Source organism: Dipodomys merriami, unplaced genomic scaffold (assembly GCF_024711535.1).
Source record: "Dipodomys merriami isolate MVZ:Mamm:240054 unplaced genomic scaffold, mDipMer1.0.p SCAF_7, whole genome shotgun sequence".
Lineage (NCBI taxonomy): Eukaryota > Metazoa > Chordata > Mammalia > Rodentia > Heteromyidae > Dipodomys > Dipodomys merriami.
This window is the reverse complement of record NW_027206290.1, coordinates 66,322,998-66,346,157: the sequence shown is the minus strand read 5'-3', so window position 1 is coordinate 66,346,157 and position 23,160 is coordinate 66,322,998. Positions and strand designations below refer to the sequence as shown.

The window sequence follows — 23,160 nt, the reverse complement described above, 5'->3', positions numbered from 1 at the left end:
GAGTCTTTGAGCAACATGCTGGTGTTCTGTCCAGTGATGGGTGTAAGATATGTGGGGCCCTTCTTTATTTCTGGACATTTTCAGGAGGGGTTCTGCAGGGTTGGGTGTTAGCGACTAGGACTGAAACATGTCTCCAGCATTTGGTCCTTAGGAGACACCTGTTGGGGGAGGGAAATTCTGAGGGTGACAAAATGATATTAGAGAAAGAGACAGTTAACATTGCCCACCCTAGTTACACCTGGTCTCCTATTTTGCTCAAGGCTGGCACTCTGTTTCTTGAGTCACACCTCTACTTCCAACTTTTTGATGGTCAATTAGACATAAGAGTCTTATGGACTTTTCTGCCTGGGCTGGCATCTACATGTTATCCTCAAATTTTAGACCACTGTGTAGCTAGGATTACAGGCATGAGCCATCAGCACACAGCTGTCATTTTTGTACAGTTTGTATTTTATTCTTTTATGTTTGTATGTATAATTTGTGTGTGCATGTGTGTATGTGTGTGTGCACACCATATTGGGTTTTGAACTCAGGGTCTAGGTGCTATTCCTTAGCTTTTTGCTCAAGATTGACCCTCTACCTCTTGAACCATGCCTTCACTTCTGGCTTTTTGGTGATTAATTGGAGATGAAAGTCTCATGGACTTACCTGCTGGGGCTGACTTTGAATCTGGATCATCAGATTTCAGCCTTCTGAGTAGCTAGGATTACAGGTGTGAACCACTGGTGCCTGGCTCTCTTTAAAAAACAATTTTTTGAAAACAATTTTAAATATGATCTTACTATGTAGCAGAGGCTGGACTTGAACTTAAGATCTTCCTGCTTCAGCCTCCTAGCCCGTATTTATCCATATTTTATCTAGTTGTATTGGTACTGGCCCAGGCCAGCAGGGGGAGACCATGGCGCCTGGGCCAGGAAAGTGGTGGTGAAGGCAGTGGGGTTTCTAAATGGGGTGAAGGAAACTCATGCTCTGGCTGGCCTAATTTCTTGAAGCTGCTGTAGAGCTTGGCCTGCTTGGGGACATAGGAAAGCCTGGCACAGACACTGGGCAGGAAGCCCCAGGCTCCCACCCCCATTTTGCCATGGGAGCCGGAGCAACAAGGCAAGTGTATTGCCCTGGGCCTCCCTCTGCACCCCTTCTTCCCCCCTCTCCCCTCCCCGCCTGCCTGAGCCAGTACTTCTTTCTTCTCTCCTTTATCTGGGCAAAAAGTACAGGGTGTCCTGTTTCTCTTGTGCATACAGATCAAGGAGGGATGGTTATTTATTTATTTATTTCCCCAAGGCGAGAAAAGGACTGTCAGACACTGAGGACTATTTAAAAGATTCTTAATAAGGCAGTTTCCTCATAAAAAAAAGAAACAACAACCCTCTCAAACAACAGTAACAACAAAAGCCAAAAAGGAAAAAGATGGCACAGACTAGCCCCCTTGTTGGAAATAACAGAGCGCCCCAAGTTCCCCAGGCAGGTGGTTCTGGCTATTTCTTCTCTCTCTTTTCTGTTGTACCCCAGGTTGTATGAACTGGATTGATAAGGGGGCAATTGGGACAACCCCTCTCTACTCTCTACTGGACTGTGTGTGAGTTCCTCTAGCTTCTTGGGAGTACTGGGAACTGATGAATGCTAGCTTGTGACCAGTCCTATGGAGGGTCCGGTTAGCTGTGTGAGTTTTGGGTGCAGGGGACCCACGTGGCTCCTAATTACCCGGGACACTTCCAGCTGACAGCCCACATGTGATGCGCATTTAACTTCAAATCCTGGTGTTAGGAGCTGGAGACTCTTTCTGCCTTTATCTCCAAACCAGAGTACCCTCAATATTTCCCATAGTTCATCCCAGAACCCTCTTCCAAAGGCAGTGGAAAATGACATTTCTTGCATGAGACTCTGAAACATACTGATCGTCTGTCCCATGGGGTGATGAGGACAAACTCGCCCTACTCAGGGGAGGCCTTGTCAGGTAGCTAGCAAGCAGCAAGCCATCTTACTCTGTCCACAGCTCCCTCATTTAGTACCATGCTTTTTGGAGGTGGTGCCCTGGGAATCCTGGGGTCTTCTGTGAAAAGCAGGATTCTAGTTGAGTTCTTATTACATCCTGCACCCTACAGCAACTTTTCAAGATGTGATTGCACGCATAGGTCTCCAGCCCAGAGATGAAGTTGTCAGGGGTGGGGCTAGCTTGGGGTGACAGGGCAGCGTCATCACAGCTGGCACAGGCCCTCCGCCGCGTGTATTTACAAACCTGAGGCAGCGTCGGTGCTTGGCTGGCACATATCCGGTGGCATCATCGCTGACCCAGCCTCCCCGTCACTGCCTGCCACTGTGAGGCGTGCGGGCGGCCACATCCTCACCTCTAAATTTAGTCTGCAGGAAGAACCTGGGCGAGGGAAGAGGGGAGGGAAGGGGAAGGAAGAAGGACTCCAGCCAGCTCTGACTTGTGTGCTCTTGGGAGGAAATCGGAGCTAGCATCTTGGGATAGGGGTGGGATGGGGGAGATGGATGAGAAGGGCTCTGGAAAGGCTCATCCCACCTGTGGCCTCATCCACTGGGAAAACTGGAATACCCTCTCCACTCCCCCCATCTGAGACACTGTTTAGGAGGTATTCAGGGTCCCAGGCGCCACCTTCTGGCCTTCTAGGGAAAGGCTCAGTCCAAAGTCGGAGGGTGCTGGGCATTAATGCCCAGTCATTGCGGGGAGGAGTGGGATAGGTGGGTGAGGTGCCAGGAGCAGCTTCTGAGCCTGAGTACTCCTGTGAGACCTATGATGAATTGCTATTAGAGGACAGTGTCCCAGGGAAAATGAATACCCACCTCCATGGTCAGCCCTGTTGTGAGCGGAGTGGAAAGGCACTGTTCCAGGATTGCATTTATGAATAGATGGATTGCAAGGAAGGCATACGTTTCTTGGTATTGAAGTAGATGAATTGCACAAATCTTTTTTGTTATGTTTTGTTGTATTAGTACTAGAGCTTGAATTGAGGGCCTCACACTCTTACTTGACTTCTCTCCCTCTCTCTCTTTCCCTCTCTCTCTCTTTCTCCCTCTCTCTCAACATTGGTGCTTTACTATTTAGTCATAACTCCACTTCTGGCCTTTTGCTGGTTAACTGGAAGATAAGAGTATCATCGACTTTTCTGTCTTGGTTGCCTTAGAACTGCAATTCTCAGACCTCAGCTTCTAGAGTACCCAAGATTTCAGGTGTGAACCACCAGATCCCCATGGAATTGCATAGATCTTAAATGTACAAATCAGTAAGTGTTTAAGTACATTGTCTAACCACCATTACCATCAAGATACCTATTTCCTCACTGCAGAGAGCTCCCTCCTGATCTCCCTGCATGACCTCTGACTTCATGTAAATGGAGCCATACAGTCTTTAGTCTCTGACTCTTGCTCCATATCATGGCTTAGAGGTAAATCGATGCTGTTGAAAGCATTAGCAGTTTAGTTCTACTTATTGGTCAAGAATATTCCACTGCCTGAATACAATACACATACTTTAATTTGGATCATTGCATTGTTTCTGTTTGGGAGGGGGCAGTATAGTGAATAGAACTACTAGGAATATTCTTCAGTGTGTCTATTTGGTGGAATATGGCACCATTCTCTTGGGCATGTTCTCAGGTGTGTTCTGTCACATCCTGGGAAAGTCATGCTTAGCTCTTAGGTGCAGGTGACAGGTTTCTCTTTGTCCCCCTGGCTGTTGTCCAGCAGTTTTTGGTCCACCTGTATTTGTTCCCTTGCTTGAGTTCTTGGGTACTGTTAAGATTTCATACCTTCTGCTACTCAGATCTCAGCAAAAGAATTGTCTTAAGTTGCTTGGGCCAGGAAAGGAACAGAAATGAGATCAGAGACCCCCACAGGATGGTTCCTAGACATCTCCAAATCCTCCCGATCACTTTGGGAATGCAGAGGCAGCGTCTTCTAGCTATGAGGCCAGAGCCAGGCACCCCTTTGGCTCTAGCATCAGCTCTCCCAGTCTGGCGTCTCTGAGCAAGCTGGCATTGTATAACTGTCAATTTCATGTCTGGCCTCTGGTGCCGTGGGTCCTTACGGTCCAGTGTTTCCTGGGCTCCTTGCTGCTTTGTGGTGAATGAGGGGCTGGGTGGCTGGGTGTGTGTGTGGGGGGGAAACAAGCTACCCAGAATAGCAGAGGCTTGTTGGACATCAGCTTCGTGGCACTTTCTGGGGTGGGGGAGGGTGGAACTTTATCCTTCCCACCAAATTGCTACTTCATTGAGGCTGTGAAAGATCAACAGAAAGCCAGAGGAGAAGAAAAAGAGGACAAGGGAACCGAAAGGAGAGTTCCAGGGAAGAGCCAGACAGGGAAGGAGAGCAGAGTCTTGAGTGGGTGTGTGCAGGTATTTTGGGGGTAGGTACAAATGTCCTGGGGTAAGAATGAGTGTTCTGAAGCTGGCATATACTGGACCATAGCAGCCACTCAGGGCTGATGCAGTCCGGGATCAGCAACATCAAGGTCATTTTTGTCCACTGACTTTGACCTTCCTGGTCATCTTACTAGCCACCTTTTGTCTCTATTTTGGGACGAGCTGGTGCCCAACAGATCTAAAGGTGAGGCAGGTGGATTGCATGGGTTCCATCTTCTGCCTACTTGTGGGGACCAAAGATACATCCTTTCTCCCCTCCCTCCCCTCTTTTCTCCCTTTCTCCCTCTCTCCTTTCTTTTTGCTCCCCTTCCCACCTCCCTTTGCCTTCTTGTCTCTCCCTTCCTGCATCTTCTGGAGGGGGCTCAAGGGTGTTGGCCCTGGAGGAGGAAGGAGGAGGAGTTGTAATAAGTGTTCCCTTGGGGCAGGTGATCCATGATACCCCCCTCTCCTCACAGGTTCTTAGGAGGTGAGTGGGGACGGCATGCAAAGTTGTGAATCCAGTGTGGACAGTGCGGATGACTCTCTCAGTCGTGGCCTGCGGAGAAGGGGACAGCCTCGTGTGGTGGTGATTGGCGCTGGCTTGGCTGGCCTGGCCGCGGCCAAAGCACTTCTGGAGCAGGGCTTCACAGATGTCACTGTGCTTGAGGCTTCTAGCCACATCGGAGGCCGCGTGCAGAGCGTGAAACTTGGTGAGTGTTACCCTCGCCCAGCTACCTTCCTAGGTCACTTCTGTATGGACATTTTCTAGAAGTTTCCTTTGCCCCTTGCAGCAATCCTCTGAGCTAGGCATGTGGGATTCTGACCTTTTTAATTGAGGATGCTGGCTTGGTGGCATAATATTTATGGGAGAAGGCATCCCCAAACCAGGTCCCTTGGCATTGTGGGCCACTGCTGTGTCACAAGAAGAGTATGTTCTTATGAGTTATTAACTTTTGAATGTGAATTAGCATATTGTGACCTAAGAGCTAGCCCTAGGGCAATAGGAACTTAAGTTCAAGAGGTAGAAAGGGATTTGGAGCCTCCTTGTGGGTCTTGGGATTGGCTGTGAAGATCCATCTATTTTAATGAAGAAAGCAGCTAGGCAAGAAACTTACACCTGGGATGTGTAGATTGTGACAGAAGTCCTGAGGAGAGGGGTTATTGCTTGAACTGTAGCCAGAGGTCAGGGCATCCCAGTTGGTGGGGTTCTGACCAATGAGGAGTTGGGTGACTTAGAGCCAGGAAGATGACTCAGTGATCTGAGCCCTGGTGGCTCACACCTGTAATCTTAGCTACTCAGGAAGCTGTGATCTGAGGAGCAACATTCAAAGCTAGCCTCAGCAGGGAATTTCATGAGATTCTTTATTTCTAATTAGCCAGCAAAGAACTAAAAGTGAAGATGGGTATTAGGGGAACATACCTGTAATCCTAGCTACTCAGGAGGCTGAGATCTGAGGATCACAGTTTGAAGCCAGCCCAGGCAGGAAAGTATGTGAGACTTTTATCTCCAGTTAACCATCATAAAACTGGAGGTGGAGCTGTGTCTCAAAGTAGTAGAGTGCTAGCCTTGAGCAGAAAATCTCAGAGACAGCACCCAGGACCTGAGCTCAAACATGATGACCAACCAAAAAAAAAAGTGCTCTAAGTGGCTCAAGTAGTAGACTACTAGCCTTGAGTGAAAAAGCTAAGTAAGCTTATGAGGCCCTGAGTTTGAGCCCCACTTACACACACACACACACACACACACACACACACACACACACACACACACACACACACACACACACACACACACACACACACACACACACACAGATGACTGAGTAATACCACCCATGGAGGCCTGGAGTAGGTAACATAGATCCTCCAAGGCTCTTATATGTGCCACTTGCTCAGAGAAGTAAGTGGTCAAGGAAAAAACCAGCAGACATTGAGGATACATGGGGACTCTCCATTCTCTTGAAGAAATGTTGGTCACGTTGAGTCTTCCCTTGGAGCTAGCCTGGAGCTGAGCTTGGCACACACTCTGGAGTGTCTGCTGGCAGAGGAGAGTGAAAGTGCCATTCAAAGTGCTCTTTGCTAACACTGATTGGCTGCTTGGGAACCTCAAGGAAGAGCCATTCCATGGAGGATTTTCCAGTCTTGATGAGGTCTTCCGGTGTGGTATAGAAACAGTAGACAGGAAGACAGATGGCCCTGTCGGAGGTAGCTGACTGCTGAGACATGCCATGCAGAGACATGATGGGACAAGGCTGGGGTTGAGGGTGGGCTGGGGTTGAGGAGGGGCTACGGGAGGCTGGGTGGGAGGAGGGAGCCCTGGTGGAACTCTGTGGTGCTGGGAGTTGAGTAGACACAAAGAGAGGACAGTACCTGTGGGATGATGAGGATGAGGAAGATGAAGGTGTTCCTCTTCCAGAGAGGAGAGGGCTTGTCATGCTATAGTGCATGTGCTTGTGCTGTGTGGGCCTGAAAGTCCAGCTGCAGCTAGATGGGCCACAGCATGGGATAGTAGCTAGCGAGAGCAGAGGTTGAAGGCCAGAGGCTTTGAGGATACTTGCCTGTGAGGCTGGCAGGGAGATGGTGCCTGCTACCCAGTGGATGTAGAGATACGGTGAGGGTGACAGGGGTAGAGGAACAGAGATGACAGGAAACAGCCTTAGTTGGGGCCTTGTTCTGGGCCTCCCACTTCCTGGCAAACCTGGAGATAGAGATGGCTTTGTTCCTGACCTTGAACTTCTCACCTTGTCTCTTCCATGTGTGTGTGTGTGTGTGTGTGTGTGCGCGCGCTCGTGTGTGTGCAAGCGTGTGCGCACACGTGTGCATGCGTGCTAGTACTGGGCTTGAATTCAGGGCCTGGTTGTTGTCCCTTAGCTTTTTCACTTAAGGCTGACACTTTACCACTTGAGTCACACTTCCACTGCTGGCTTTTTGCTGTTTAATTGGAAATAAGAGTCTCTCAGACTTTCCTGCCTGGGCTGGCTTTGAACTTCAATCCTCAGATCACAGCTTTCTGGGTAGCTAGGATTACAGGTATGGGCCACCAGTGGGTGCTGGCCTCTTTCTCCTTTTGTTCAGCACCTGAAGGTGGGCATTGTGTCCTGCGGCAGGAATTGTGTCCTGTGGCAGGACTTCCCAATGTGTGTGTGTCTTGGAACTCTTAACTATACTTTAGGAAGGGTTAATTTCTTTCCTTAGAATGCTGATCCTCTTCTGCTCCTGTCGGAAGCTCAAAGTACCAAATACTTGGGGAAGCACCAGATGTGAAGCTCTAGATGGCTAATAATTTAATGCCACAAGTGGCCACCTACAGGTAGAAAACTAGCCTCTTAGCTTTTTGGTGCCCTTCAGTTTGCCAACTTTTCCTAGAGAAAAGAGGCCTGTACTTTTCTGCCTCTTCAAGAAAAGGAAATTCTGTCTTGCTGGCTATGGGATGCGGTTGTTTTTTTTCCTCTTGTTTTTGGAACATACATTCCTGCAAGGCTATTTTAAGCAACTGGCAGTTTAATTAGAAGAAACCTAAGAAAGGGAAAGCATACAAAAGAGAAGTACATGTTCAGTTCTTGGAGGGGAGGGGGAGGAAGGAAAATACTGCTATTTGTTAGAATGTATCAGATAGCTATTGCTGTATAACAAACCAACCTTAAATGTAGCCATATAAAATAGCTTTTTATTTGCTCAGATTATGTGGGCCAAGAGTGAGGTAGGACTCAGGTAGGTGGTTCTTTTGCGGGTCTAACTTTGGCTCTTCCAATGAGGCTGGGTTGTCTGGAGGCTTCACTGGATTGGTAGGATGTGTAACATGGCCTCATCCTCATTTCTGGTCATGGGTATAGGCTTTTAGTGGAAGATATGTCTTCAGCAGGATGAGTCTTGGCCTCTTTCCCTGGTTTGTTTGTCAGAGAGATGATGAAAATGGAAGTCAGAAAGTCCTCTGGGCCCTGGCTTCTGAAGTCACAAATGTCAATTTTACCACATTTTACTAGTCAGAGCTACTCACAAATACATCCCAGATCCAAGGACCTAGACTCTACCTCCTGATGGAACTTAATGCAAAGTCATGTTGCCAAGGGGCAAGTGTACAGGGATAGGAAGGATTATTGGGGCCATGTTGACAACAAATTTACCACCCATATCTTGAACTAGGCCTTCAAAACCAAAATAAAGCACCAACATAAATGTTCTTCTCTCTTTTCCTTGCATTGTTCCAACATGCAAGGAAGGAAATGAATATATCACAGTTCTTATAGCCACTAGCTGGGCTCTAGTGGCTCATGCCTGTATCCCTAGCTACACAGAAGGCAAAGATCTGAGGGTCATGGTTCAAAGCTACCCTTGAAAGAACAGTCTGTGTAAGATTCTCTCCAGTTGACCACCAAAAAGCTGGAAGTGAAACTTTGGCTCAAATGGTAGAGTGCTAGCCTTGAGCAAAAAAAAAAAAAAAAAAAAAAAAAATTACCCAGGCCCTGAGTTCAAGCCCCAGGACCAGCACAACAATAGAAAAATAGAAGAGGCAACTGCAGCTCAGCACAGAGACAGAGATCTGATGATGTCTTAGAAGGGGGTGGAGAGAGTGAAGCAATTCTCTGGCCTATCCCAGCTTGGACCCAGGAATGTTCTTCTGCCCTGGACAGACTCAGAGTTCTGCCCTTGGTATGGAAGGATCAGATGGTTTAACATTACCATGAGATCTGTTTCAACAGCTTTGGGAAGGAATCAGCCAAACAGGAAAATGCTTGCTACCCTCCTTCCCTAGATGGTATTGGGATGGACCATTTTCTACCTGAGAAAAGAGCTCGGATGGGAGCCATGTGGGTGTTGAGGAGTTGGAGTAAGGCCAGAGAAGACCTAGGTGCTTGGCTGGGACTGCTGTAGCCCAGGGGCCCTCCCTCTCCCCCCAACCATGTTCTTCCCAAGTGAGGAGGCAGGGGAAGGTCTCTGGTATCAAATGTTCCCTTGGAAGAAGGTGGGACTGGAAACCGAGAACCTTCTAATTGGTCCAGTAAGGCGAACTCTAGGGCACATCCTAAAGTCATTCTAGTTGATGCTTCTCAGTGCTTGAATGTCTTGAGCTTTTTCCTCATGATTTTGTTTAGTTTCCATAAGGGCCATCTAAGCTGGTTTCTGCCTGTAATGGGGAGTAGGAGGATCCTGTTGGAGGAAAAAGGGGGAGGCAGTATTCTGGCTCTTTCTGAAGAAGTCCCTGCCCCTCTAAAGGGCCTGTTGTTGTCACCATCAGGACGTGCCACCTTTGAACTGGGAGCCACCTGGATCCATGGCTCCCATGGGAATCCTATATATCATCTAGCAGAAGCCAATGGCCTCTTGGAAGAGACAACAGATGGAGAACGCAGTGTGGGCCGCATCAGCCTCTACTCCAAGAATGGTGTGGTCTGTTACCTTACCAACCATGGCCACAGGATCCCCAAGGACGTGGTTGAGGAATTCAGCGATTTATACGACGAGGTGAGGGATGAGTTTGGCATGGGAAGTTTTGGGAGACCTGTCTGGGGTCTTCTAAGATTCTGGTCATGTCTGCACATTCCCAGGGCCCTGCCTTTGGAAAAACTGGACAGTTTCAGAATGAAATGAACATAATGAATGGAGAGGTGTTACTAAGCAAGACATTACTGAAATCTGTGATTACATATTTTCCCCAAAATGCCTAGGACATCCTTTGTTTGATTTATTACTAGGTAACTAACATAGCAATTGTTATTGCTATGCTTTTTTAATGATTTTATTTATATATAGATGGTTGTGGGGCTTGAACTCAGGGCCTAGGCACTGTCCCTGAGCTCTTTTGCTTAAGGCTAGTGTTCTACCATTTTGAGCCACAGCTCCACTTCTGGTTTTTGGGTGGTTAATTGGAGATAAGAATCTCATTGGGACTTTTCTGCCTGGGCTGGCTTTGAACCTTGATCCTTGGATCTCAGCCTCCTGCATAGCTGGAGTGCACAGCTGAATAATATTTTTGTAACTTTATTTTCTAATTGTTCTGGTATATACCAATAAAGCTGATTTGTATGTATTTCTTAAATTCCTTTAGTAGATTATTTTAATTCCAATAAATCTGTTGATATGTTAATTTATATTCTGATAATTTTAGAGTTTTTTGTGTTTAGTTCTGTACAAAAACAGTGAGTGTTTTGTCTTTTTCTTTTCTAATCCTTAGACCATCAGCATTATTCAGTAGAACATTTTTTGTTTTCAATGATGAAGATGATTCAGACCCTCACCATCCTGTTTGGCAGTTACTAGCTATTTGTAGCTTTTTGAGCTACAAATAAGGAACTGAATAATAATTTCAAATTGCTACAAGTGTCTAGGTGTTACTATATTGGATACATAGCCTAAACTTATTTATTTTTCTTACTTTGTTGCACTGGCTAGTATCTCAGTCTAGTGTTGGAAGTAGCAATGTCATATATCTTTCAGTTGTTTATGCTTTTTAAAAATTGTTAATATTTTTAGTATCTTTCAGTGGTGCTGTGAACTGCACTGAACAAGCAAGGTAATGTGTAGACCTTGATTTCCAATAGCCTGTCACTTGTAGTGTAATGACTCTTTACTCCAGGTCAGTGGACAGACCAGCAGGCAGCTATTATACATTTTCTAATCTCTTGCTTTCGGGCAGTCCTTGAACTATGAAAGACAGGTGTTTAGTATTTTTTGTGTGTATGTCCTCACAAGGTATGTTGTGTACAGTTCCATGATATTGTGTGTTTCAACTCATGGGTGAAGAGGTAGAATTATTAGTGATCAGATAGGAACTAGTATTCTTTTTTTTTTCTCTTTTTTTTTCAGTCATGGGGCTTGAACTCTGGGCTTGGGCGCTGTCCCTGTGCTCTTTAGCTCAAGGCGAGTGCTCTACTGCTTGAGCACACAGTGCCACTTCCTGGAACTAGTATTCTTTAAAGCAGACCTGCCTGGTCTATACCCTGACTCCCAAGCTATTTTGAGTTATTTATGAATGGATGCTTCTTGAGAATGACTCTAAAGGTCCATGACTTATTCTTTAAAGTTTCTTAAAAGTAGATCTATCATCCATTTCTGCTGGTTAGCTTGATTTTTGAAAGCCAAGCAGGACAGATAAGGTGGTGATGCTTTGAGACTGAAAGAGGAGGAGTTAGCTTGAAGTCAGGATTTCCTTCTTGTCAAGATTTCTTTAACCAATACTGGAAATCAATTATGAGACCATTCAAGAGCAGTCTCATAATAAATGTGTAGCCTCCAAAGATAATGGCTTTGAAGAGCCATTTGTATGAATATATTATGTGTGTGTGTGTGTGTGTGTGTGTGTGTGTGTGTGTGTAGTTTCATTTTCTGCCCCGCTTTCTGTAAGTCACACTAGGAAGATGTCATTTCCCCTAGGGGAGGAGACTGTACCATATAACAAATCTATATTCAGTTAAGGCTGTCTCAGTCAGCCATGACTGCATTTATTATTCCTTAGCTGAGAGTTTTGGCCTCCAGCCCACATGAGCTTAGGACTGGCTACCATGTTGCTTTTCACTGTAGAGCAAAAGCTAGGGAGGAGGAAGAGATGGGTGGAGAGCCTGATTGGTTGGCCATGGTCCTGTGCCTGAGGAATTTGCTGAGGACTTCAGTTAAGGCCAAACATCCAACATCTCGTGACTGTAAGGAGAACAAACGAACAATTTAAACCATTTTCTTCCATATAATTTAGACTGCAGAGGCATGCTTAATTCATGCTTCCATCTTAGATGCAGGCCTTTCCCTGGGGTGGAACAGTGGAGGTGGGGAGGGGTGACATCAGCAGGCTTAGACTTTCCTGTTCTGTGTTACCATAGAAGCTATCCTGGGGCCACAGTCTAGCACACAACGTTCTTCCCATGAACATGTGATGGTCAAATCTAAATTCATGTTAGGAAGGAAGACATATCATCTCTGTCATAGATCATTGGCCATGACTTCTTAGTTTTTTACTGTCTTGAGAATGGCAGCATCTCTGTGTTGTGTGTGTGTGTGTGTGTGTGTGTGTGTGTGTGTGTGTGTGTGAGAGAGAGAGAGAGAGAGAGAGAGAGAGAGAGAGAGAGAGAGAGAGAGAGAGAGAGAGAGAGAGAGAGAGATAGGCATGCCACCTTCCTGCTTCTAACCTTTCTGGGAAGCTGGGAAGCCAGGGCCTTGGATAAAGTCTAGAGTCCTTGATACGACTTAGTCCTTTTTGCCCCCAGCCTCTGCCTGCTTTTCTAGAGTCATTCTTTACAACTTTTTCCTTGCTATCTCCAATAACAAGACTAAGTCACTTCTAGTTTCCTGAATTCATCTCTGCCCGTTTCTGTCTCTGTGCCTCTTTCTCTCTCATATTTTTGACTATGCTGTTTCCTGAAAAAAAAAAAAATATATATATATATATAAAATCTCCCTCTCTCATTGTCTTCTGACTGCTCAGCTATCCAAGGTTGTTCGGGTTGATCTCACAGCTCTGGGTTCTTTCCATTATAGCCTGTACTGTAGAAACAGCTGTCATGGAGTGTCTCCTCACTTTGCATATAGGCAGGGACTAGGAACTCTGTCTTTCATGCTCACCATTATAACCTGTTGCAGGAGGGAGTCACCACCAAAAATGCATGTTGTGTGAATACTGAGGTCTACACCAGGAGTGAGACACATGTCCAGTGTTTGGCTGGGTTATATACCAGACAGGAAGATGAAACAGAATGAACCAGTTACCAATATTTATTGCCTTTTCTTTTTTTGGTACTGAGGATTGAACCCAGGATATGCACTTGCTAGGCAAACACTTTGCCCCTGAGCTACATCCCAGCCCAATTACCATTATTAGTAGATGGGGTGGGGGTTGGAGCTCTGGCTGAAATGAGCCTGCAAACTGCTTTCTACTTCTTGGCCTACTGCAGTCTGGACCAGACTGTGTTATCGCCCCCCTTCCACAACCCCTCCTTCTTACCTGAGTGTGAGGCCTGAAATGAAGGGGCGCTTTGTGTGAAGCTGAGCAGGGAGGTGTCTATAAAGAGTCAGATCTCAGGGCTTCTTTGCTTCTTCTTCCCCCAAACACTAGCCAGGCTGTAGCTGTAGACTCCCCTTTTGGGGGAGAGTAGAGCAGAGCAGACATCTCTGAGAGGGGGACAGAAGAGCAGGGGGAAGAGGGGAATGGTTGTACACATTGTTTTGGGGAAAGGTGGCTGTGGGTAGGTGGTCTGTTCTAGTGGGACACAGCCTCTTGTCAAACTGTGCACAGCTCAGGTTCCTTTCCTGCAGACTGAAGCGGCACCAGGTGTCTGCTCTAAGCAAGGGCCCAGGATGAGAGCCTTGAGCCCTTCTTGCTTTCCTTGCTGATTGTGTGAGGAGCAGGCTCCCCAGCCCAAGGGCTCAGAACATCCAGGAGCTATCTGGGAACTGGTGACTTTTGAGGTGGGTGGGCGGGATGAAGTATTGTGTTTTTAGTCTCCTGAGGTCTCTCTGGCAGGTCTATAACTTGACCCAGGAATTCTTCCGGCATGGTAAACCAGTCAATGCTGAGAGTGAGAATAGCGTGGGAGTGTTCACCCGGGAAGAGGTGCGAAATCGAATCAGGGATGACCCTGATGATCCGGAGGCTACCAAGCGCCTGAAACTCGCCATGATCCAGCAGTACTTGAAGGTATCTTCTTTGTTGAGGACAGCGAGAAGAAAACGGATACTGGTGTGTGTGTGTGTGTGTATGTGTATGTGTGTGTGTGTGTGTGTGTGTGTGTGTGTGTGTGTGTGTGTAGGAAGTGGGGGGGGGGTAATGGGAGTTTGGGGCTGAACTCTTCAGAGGTCTCATTCCTTGCCTGTCCTTGGCCCTGGCATCAGCTGACTTGTCCCCCGGTCCTCCCCACAGGTGGAGAGCTGCGAGAGCAGTTCACACAGCATAGACGAGGTGTCCCTGAGCGCCTTCGGGGAGTGGACAGAGATTCCGGGCGCCCACCACATCATCCCCTCGGGCTTCATGCGGGTGGTGGAGCTGCTGGCGGAGGGCATCCCCGCCAACGTCATCCAGCTGGGCAAGCCGGTCCGGTGCATCCACTGGGACCAGGCCTCGGCCCATTCCCGGGGCCCTGAGATTGAGCCCCGCCGGAAGGGAGACCACAATCACTACAGTGGGGAGGGCGGCCAGCGCGGAGAGGGCCCCCAGGGGGAGGGGTGGCCGGTGGCCGTGGAGTGCGAGGACTGCGAGGTGATCCCGGCAGACCATGTGATCGTGACGGTGTCCCTGGGCGTCCTCAAGAGGCAGTACACCAGCCTGTTCCAGCCCAGCCTGCCCACAGAGAAGGTGGCTGCCATCCATCGCCTGGGCATCGGCACCACCGACAAGATCTTCCTTGAGTTCGAGGAACCTTTCTGGGGTCCCGAATGCAACAGCCTACAGTTTGTGTGGGAGGACGAGGCGGAGAGCCGCACCCTCACCTACCCACCTGAGCTCTGGTACCGCAAGATCTGCGGGTTCGATGTCCTGTACCCGCCCGAGCGCTACGGCCACGTGCTGAGTGGCTGGATCTGCGGGGAGGAGGCCCTGGTCATGGAGAAGTGTGACGACGAGGCGGTGGCCGAGATCTGTACGGAGATGCTTCGTCAGTTCACAGGTGTGTCCTGTGCCTGCCTTGCCCGCGCCTCGCCCGGCCCCTGTCTCACCCCCGGGGTGGGGGTGGTACTTCCCTCTCTCTGCAGACTGACCCGGAAAGAGCTGTGCCCAGCGGGAGAGCCACTGCAGGGCCCCCCTGCTTGGCCTCTGGCTCCTAAAGTACAGAGAGGTGTTCCTAGTTAGAAGCTTGAAATACTGCGCACGCTGGGCTCCAGGTCTCGATTCCTGTTTTAAAGACGGATGGTAAAAACAAAGAAACAACCCTAAAAACAAAGCAAAACAAACAAACAAACAAGAAAACACCTAGGTTTCACCACCAGTTGTCAAACTGCCTTGATAAAGAGATGGATAGTTGTGTGTGTGTGTGTGTGTGTGTGTGTGTGTGCGCGCGCGCGTGCGAGGACTGGGGCTTAAACTCAGGGCCCGGGTGCTGTCCCCTAGCTTTTTTTCCTTTCAAGGCTGGCACTCTACCCCTTGAGTCAAACCTCCAATAATGTCTTTTTGGTGGTTCCTCAGAGATGCATCTCATGGACTTCAGTGCCCAGTCTGGCTTTCAAGCTGGGATTCTCAGATCTCAGGCCCCTGTGTAGCTGGGACTATGTTTTCCATCCACTCTTCAGCTTTACAAGGCCTGGTGACTTTAGAAGGGGAAACATTTATCTGTGATTTCCCCCCCCCCCCCAGTGTTGAGGATTACATCCCAGGTTTCACATGTGCTAGGCAAGCATTCTGACATGGAGCTACTGTGTAATTATTTTTAAGATAAGAAAATTAAGGCCTTGAGAGAATAAGTTGTTTTGCAGGGGATTACCAAGCAAATGAGTGGGTACACAGCCTGAGCCCCTGACTCGCCCTCCTCCTTCATTTTCCATGTCTACCCCTGGCATGGGTCTTGGGGCCCATTCTGGAATGTATGTAGCTGTTCTTATTTTTCATCCTTGTGGATTCTTTTTTTAAATTTTCTAACAGTATTGGGGTTTGGACTCAAGGCCTTATACTTGTTTAGCAGATGCTATAACATTTGAGCTGTCTCTAGCCATTGTTGTTTAGTTATCTTTCAGATAGAGTCTCTCTCTCTCCCCCGGCCCTTCTTTCTTCCCTGGGATAGCTTCAGACTGAGATTCTCATGTGGCCTTCTCTATGACTACAATAACCCCTCCCCCACTATCTTATTTAGTTGATAATGATAAGGGGGTCTCACTAACTTTTTCCCCCTGGCCAGCCTTGAACTGCAGCCTTTCTGATCACCACCTCCCAAATAGCTGGGATTACCTTTGGCACTTCTGATTCCCCAACAGGGAACCCCAATATTCCAAAACCTCGGCGAATCCTGCGCTCAGCCTGGGGCAGCAACCCCTATTTCCGAGGTTCTTATTCATACACGCAGGTGGGCTCAAGTGGGGCTGATGTGGAGAAGCTGGCCAAGCCCTTGCCCTACACAGAGAGCTCCAAGACAGCGGTGAGTGGGGGTGCTCAGTGAGGGGGGGGCCTGGAAGGGCTCTATGAGTATTTTAAGTGTCACTGCTCCAGGGTGAGGAGGAGTAGGGTCGTGTTCAGTCAGAGGTGCTGAAGTGACAGCTATGGAGTAGCGTTTCTCATGGAAGGGAAAACAAGATGAGCACTTAACATCTGGAAGGATAAAGTGTATTCACATAGGAACTTTCAGTATCTTCTTGGGATTATGCAAACTGAACCATTCCAGGCCCTGCTGGCCAGTATGGTAGCATTTATTTTAATTCTCATTAATTGCTTCATTGGAATTTAAATTACTCTATTAAAAATTGAATTCCTTAGTTGCACTAGTTACAATTTAAGGGTCTTGTGGCAGATGACTACTGGAGTAAGCTGTAGAGCACTTCTAGTGTACTAGAATGTTCTGTGGAGCAGCATGGATCCGATGGACATCTTTTCCCAGTGTGCTTTAGAACATGAAATTGAGAATATTGCTCTTTCCAAAATTAGGTCCACTGTATACTAAAAAATGAATAAACCTGAGAGCAACATGTGTTTTTGCTCCTATAAAGTGGATTTTGAGTTTCTCCTACCAATCATACACATAGAGTATATGTCAGAAGCCCAACAAGGTTGTGTTTGAAGCAATTCTTTGAAGTAATTCACAAAAGAAGTCAGTCTAAGGCTGTGCTCAGAGGGAGAAAGATGGCATGCCCATCTTCCCCCAAAAGCAAACTTCTTGTTACTAGTCCTTCCTGAGAACAAATGCATGTAACAAACAGCAAAGCAAACCAAAACAGTTGTAGTTTAAACATGATAGCATTTATTTCCATCAGGGGAAAGGAAATGTGGTGCCAGGATCTGGTATCGTTAGCATCTGGCTTCCATCTTTAAGGATTACTTTGTGGTCCAAGAAAGCAGGAGAGGCTCTGGATCTTCTATCTTCATCTTAGGCTAGAAGGAGGAAGAAAAGCAGATGGGAAAAACAAGGGAATCCTTGGAGCTGAGACACTGGTCTCTTAAGCAACAATGCCTTTGAAACTTATTGGCCATAGCTTAGTCACGTGATCACACCTTGTTGATGGAAAGTCAACATCTTTTTTTTTTTTTTTTTTTTTTTTTTTTTTTTTTTTTTTTTTTTTTTTAATGACATTGAACTCAGTTAAAAACCAGAGCTTTCTTACTGAGAAGTAGAGAAGGTAAGTGTAAGAGTAGGCAGCTTAGGCTCTGTCACATACACCTCCCTTCTGTTTAATAACCCCTGTGAGTTTCTTGTTGGTGGGGATACAGCCTCACCCAGGATGCTTTTTGGAAGTACAAAGGCCTAGGCCACCTTGGACCTGGATTAGAAATTCTTCATTCCATTAGGAATGTCTTGACACATGCATTTCAAAGGCAAGGAGATAAAGTCCACATGCAAGCCTGAAATGCAAGAACTTGTACTGTGCCTGCACCTTACATACACAGTGTGCTTTCTTGAGGTTGATCCCTGGCTATACTAAAACTGACACTTTCCCCAGTGTGGTCTATTTTGGCCCCTACCTTTCCTTCTGTCTGAATATTCTCTTACCCAACAGCTTCTGAAAACCTGTCTGAAGTCTTGTCCTCTGGGAAGCTTGTGGGATCCCCAGACACTGTGCCTTTACTAGGTGTTTAGCACCTTGCCCAAACACCAATCACATCACATATGGCATTGTTTAGTAACTGGGTTTCATGTCTGGCTTTCCCACCAGCATGGAAACTCCACAAAGCAGCAGGTTGGTCACCTTTTATCATCCAAGTGCCCAGAACAGTCCTTGGAACCTAGTAGGGGCTCCATAAAGGTTTGTTAACTTACCACCTAACTCTATTGAGTGCCAGTGTTCTTCCAGATTCTGAGTGCCTGGACATGATTTCACTTAGTCCTTATAACCATCCTTGAATTAGGTGATATCAACTCATTTGGCAAATGGAGAAAATCAAGACTTAGGGACATTAGCCACTGGCCCTGAATTTACTCTTATGAGACATACCTGTGACAGAATCAGGGCTTATAACAGCTGAAGAAAAAAAGGAACTGAGAGGTCTGGAAGAAGCAGGGGAATGTGACCAGACGAGATGGCTAACTCCTCATCCTATGGAAGCAGCAATACCTGTACCTCGGCTGCCTGCCCACTCCTGTCTGACTTGCAGTATAGAGAGGGGTAGCTAGGGAGTTCTTTGTCCTCTGATATTCGCCCAGACTCACCTCTCCCTCCACTGCCCAGCCCATGCAGGTGCTGTTTTCTGGTGAGGCCACCCACCGCAAGTACTACTCCACCACCCATGGTGCTCTGCTCTCTGGCCAGCGTGAGGCTGCACGTCTCATCGAGATGTATCGAGACCTCTTCCAGCAAGGTCCCTGAGGGCTGTCCTTACTGCCATCGTGTTCCTTAAAGAACCACTAACTCGTGACTGCCAGCCCTGTCCCTTACTCCTGTATGCTCCTAATTACCTGTAGAATGTTTTTTTTTAAATCTATCTTCTATAGAGCTAGACACCTGGCTGGTTTCAGATTGGGCCCTGTAGCGTTTCCTTTTCTCTGGGCCAGGTGGTGACCAGGTAGAACCATGTGCTTGACCTCTGTGCTGGGACACTGACCTTCTGCCCCTCCCTCCTCCTCCCTTATTATTGCAAGTGCCTTCAATACTTTACATTTTGGGGTAATAAAAGAGGTGATTTTTTTTCTGTCTCCCCTGGTTCTCCTCAGACTGTGTGTATGTGTGTGTTTGTGTGTGTATGCATGTGTGTATGTGTGTGTGTGTGTGTGTGTGTGTGTGTGCATGTGTGTGTGTTTAATCATGTATCTGGAGTATGGATGTGTGAACTCCAGAAGGCAGGGCATCTTTGTTTACTAAAGAGGATATCCCCTTACCCACCTTCCCTGTCCAGTGCCTGCGCCTTCAGGATGGGCCTGGGTTTGCCCACTGGCTCTCACTGGCCCTCTCAGGGCTTGACTGGATGCTGGATAACAAGCTGTGTGGAGTGAAGCTGACTTCCATGGTAGCAGCTGCGGTGGCAGTGAGCTGTGGCTCCATGCCAGGCTCAGGTATGGGCATTGAGAAGCTGAGATGGTAGGTAAGCTGGTCTTTTTTTTTTCACCAGGATAATATCCAAGTAGGCCATGTATGTACCATGTACATACATCCTATACACGTGCGTGCATGTATCTGCGTGCTTGCACACACAGGGCCTTCAAGAATATGTAGTCATTTCCTTTTCTTTTCTCTTTTTTTTTTTTTCTTTTTCCAGTCCTGGGCTTTGAGCTCTGGGCCTGTACGATGTCCCTAAGCTCCCTTTGCTCAAGGCTAGCACACTAACACTTGAGCCACAGCACCACTTCCAGCCTTTTCTGTGATTAATTGGAGATAAGAGTCAGACAGACTTTCCTGTCCAGGCTGGCTTCAAACCTCAATCCTTAGATCTCAAGTCTCCAATGTAACTACGATTACAGGTGTGACCCACTGATGCCCTGCTTGTAGTCATTTTCTTACTCTAGATTCGAGTCCTATAGAGTTCCAAGGGTTGGTGTGATGGGCAGTTGTGAAAGGTGGGTCCCTCTTTCCTGAGTCCATGGGCATTCAGCTCTGGCCCCCTCCTCAGACATTTAGGACATGGCCCTAGATAAGCCTGCATCCTCTTTCCCTCACCCAGATTGTAGTGGAGTGGTCTAGTACGCACCTACACACTCCTGGATGCACTTCTGAATGCTGTCTTGCTGCAGCCCCAAAGCTTCATAAGGATCCACCAAAGCATCTCCTCCAGTGGCTGTTTCCCATTGCCTCTCTCATAGCCCCTTGCTATTAGTGTCTTAAGTATCTAATCCTAAATAGTCCAATCTAAAGACATTCTCTCGTATATATGAAGTACCAATCTATTCATTCTGTTCTACACTGTGCTTAAAAAACAACAAACCAACAACCTAGCAGTAGGAGTTGGCCATCTTTCCATAACAGCACATAAACAATGTAAATGTGGGCCTTGTAGGTAAATGTGGTCAAAACAGGTCATACTCATCTCTTCCCAGCCCAGAAGTGCTTTGTGGGAAGCTCCTGTTACTTTCTATTAACTTTGCCTTGGGAGATGCTGGTCCACCTGTGGCCCTCCCTAGTTACTGAATTCTCCTATCAACTGCACTGGGATAGACATTAGGAAAAGGACAGCCAGGTTATTAGGGTCACACACAAAGGAATTGTAAAGGGTTTCCCTGGAGGTGAGAGGGCTGAAATGTTTCTTTGGTGACTGCATGTTGGGGAGGAGCCCCCAGTTTGGGTAAGAGGGAGGGAAAGAGTTTTTATATAGTACCAGTCACCTTCTGGCCCACAAATGCTGGGCTCATGGTCTCCTGACTTGGCCTAGAGGTGGGGTCTGGCTGGCAAGAGCAATATATCCCTTTGGGTCAGTGAAGCCTCAGAACAGTAAATTATTGTGTTCAAGGTTGCTTAGGAGGATGGTGATGTGGAGATGTTCACCAAGCTCCTCCTGACCTTAACACAGGCTTATTCTGTTAGCTATTCTTGATAAGGAAGAAGCTGGAGCCACCGAAACAAGTCTGAGGCTGTTAGGTGTGGTGGGCAAGTACACCACTGGTGGCAGGTTCTATGGACACATTTCCACTCCTGAGTGCAGCTAGATGCTCACCAAAACTATGTATCAAAATACAGCAATAGCTGGAATAATAGCTGGAAACTAGAAGCAGCTCAGCTGCCACCAATGGAATAACCACTGCAGTCCAATAAAATGAACAGCTATTTGCAACAACATAGATCGATCTCCAAAGTACTGCTGAATGAAAGAAGCCAGTTGCACGGCTATATACTTAGTCTGATTTATATGACTTGTTTAGACTATGATGTTAGCAGTAAGGACCTGGGTCATCATTAGTGGGAGTTGGTGCATTTATGCATTGGTCAAACACGTGAAGTTGGTACATTTCTGCACTGGTAAAAGTACATCAAGCTAGGGCATCAGTAAAGGAAGTTGGTGAATTTATGCATTGGTCAAAACACATCAAGTTGGTGCAGTTATGCATTCATAAATATGCATCAAGCTGTTATAGCAGTGGTACTTGCTAGACACTATGTTGAAAATGAACTATGCAACTTGTGGATGGGGATGGGAAGGAAAAACTAGAAGAGTGTGAGGGAAGGGGTGACATTGTACTCCTTACTTGATCTATGTGACTACAACCTCTCTGTATATCCCCTTTATAAAAACAGGAAGCAATTTTAAATTAAAAAATACATCAAGGTAGAGCATCACGAATGGGAATTGGTGCATTTATGTGTTGTTAAAATGAGTCAAGGCATTTCCCTGTACGTGTGACATAGCTTCTGAAGATATCCTCTCCCTCCCAACTCAAAACATGGCTGTATTGGCCCAGCTCATTTCTTTGCAGCTGAAACGATGTATCCAGAAAACAGGTAGGTAAAGAAGGTATGCCCACCCCACGGGCTTCCAAGCAATTTTGTGTTAAGTTGAATTCATAGAGGATCTCACAGTTTATCAGATCCTGTGTCACCACATCTGCTGTGTGTGGGTTGGAAGAGTGTCTTGCAGCACAGGAAACTGGGTTCCCAGAAAGACATGAATGGCGTTGTGCAGGGCCACACAGCTTAGGGAACATGTTCTCCCAGGGATGGTAACAGACCTGGAAGATAGCCAGGGGAGACCATCGGGAGACACAGGGTAGAGGGATGGACATGGGAGGGGGTGACCCTGGAGAGTTTGCTGAAGAACCCAGCCTTCATGCAGGCCACCTCCATATCAAATCAATAATTCCAGCTTTTAGGAGCTTGAGGCAGGAGGATTGTGTTTGAGGCCAGCCTGAGCTACACAATGAGACCTTGTCTTAAAAAACAATTGTAGCTAGGAGCCCGTGCTTCATGCTTGTAATCCTAGTTACTCAAGAGGCTGAGATTTGAGGATCACAGTTTGAAGCCAGCCCAAGCAGCAAAGTCTATGAGACTCGTCTCTTCAATTAACCACCAGAAAACCAGAAGTGGCACTGTGGCTGAAGAGGTAGAGTGCTCACCTTAAGCAACAGCACCCAGGTCCAGAGTTCAAGCCCCACGACGGACAAAACAAAAAAAACCCAGTTGTATAACATGGGTAGCAATCCAAAAAGTAGATTTTTGAGGAGATTAATAAGAAATATCAAGAGTCCCTCAGAAGTGAGAAGCTTCTTTTACCAAGAACCTAGGGGCAAAGGAAGCAAAGGTGGCACTGACTGACACCCAAAGGATTCTGGCAATTGCAGGATGCCCAGGCCAACACCCATGCCAGAGCTGCCAGGCGATTCCTGATGTCTGGTGCAAGTTCATTTGGGGAGAAAGGCTCTTTCTTACGCTGATCCTGCGCAGACTTGGTTGTGTGGTCTCTTGTGCATTGGCGTCGAAACCCAATTCTGTTGTGGCTTCATGGAAGCCTCCTTTACATTCCCTCAGAGAGCCTAGGCACTTTGCAGGCACAGTCTCTGCCTTTGATGCCATGAGGGACAGGTGAGCAGTATTTTACCTTCTACTTTACAGGAATTGCCTGAGTGTCTGCCCCTCCCACAAGCAAGTGGAGGTGGTCTGCTCACTTAGTGGTGGATGGGAAGCCTAGAGAGACAGGAAAGGGCTAGGGTACCAATATTCCTTCCAAGGACATGCCCCAGAGGCTCTACCTCTCAAAAGTTCCACCTTTTAAAGGTTCTGCCATCTCTCTATAGTGCCACAGGGGGCCAGGTTTTTTAATACATGG

At 47.2% G+C, this 23,160-nt stretch overlaps 1 protein-coding gene across 2 annotated transcripts in view; it reads left to right on the top strand.

Moving 5' to 3' along the window:
* Nucleotides 1–19,108, top strand: part of Smox (spermine oxidase) — a 39,996-nt gene extending 20,888 nt beyond the window's left edge. Inside the window, exons 2-8 of one of the 2 annotated variants that reach the window (XM_070006838.1) lie at nucleotides 4,838–5,071; nucleotides 9,598–9,824; nucleotides 13,810–13,983; nucleotides 14,206–14,947; nucleotides 16,245–16,405; nucleotides 18,132–18,221; nucleotides 18,645–19,108. In XM_070006838.1, the coding sequence (XP_069862939.1) occupies nucleotides 4,864–5,071; nucleotides 9,598–9,824; nucleotides 13,810–13,983; nucleotides 14,206–14,947; nucleotides 16,245–16,405; nucleotides 18,132–18,221; nucleotides 18,645–18,782 (1,740 nt within the window). In that variant the 5' untranslated portion in view covers nucleotides 4,838–4,863 and the 3' untranslated portion in view covers nucleotides 18,783–19,108. The remainder of the gene's footprint in view (nucleotides 1–4,837; nucleotides 5,072–9,597; nucleotides 9,825–13,809; nucleotides 13,984–14,205; nucleotides 14,948–16,244; nucleotides 16,406–18,131; nucleotides 18,222–18,644) is intronic. The other variant, XM_070006837.1, reaches the window with a different exon arrangement.
* Nucleotides 19,109–23,160: the final 4,052 nt, after the last annotated feature.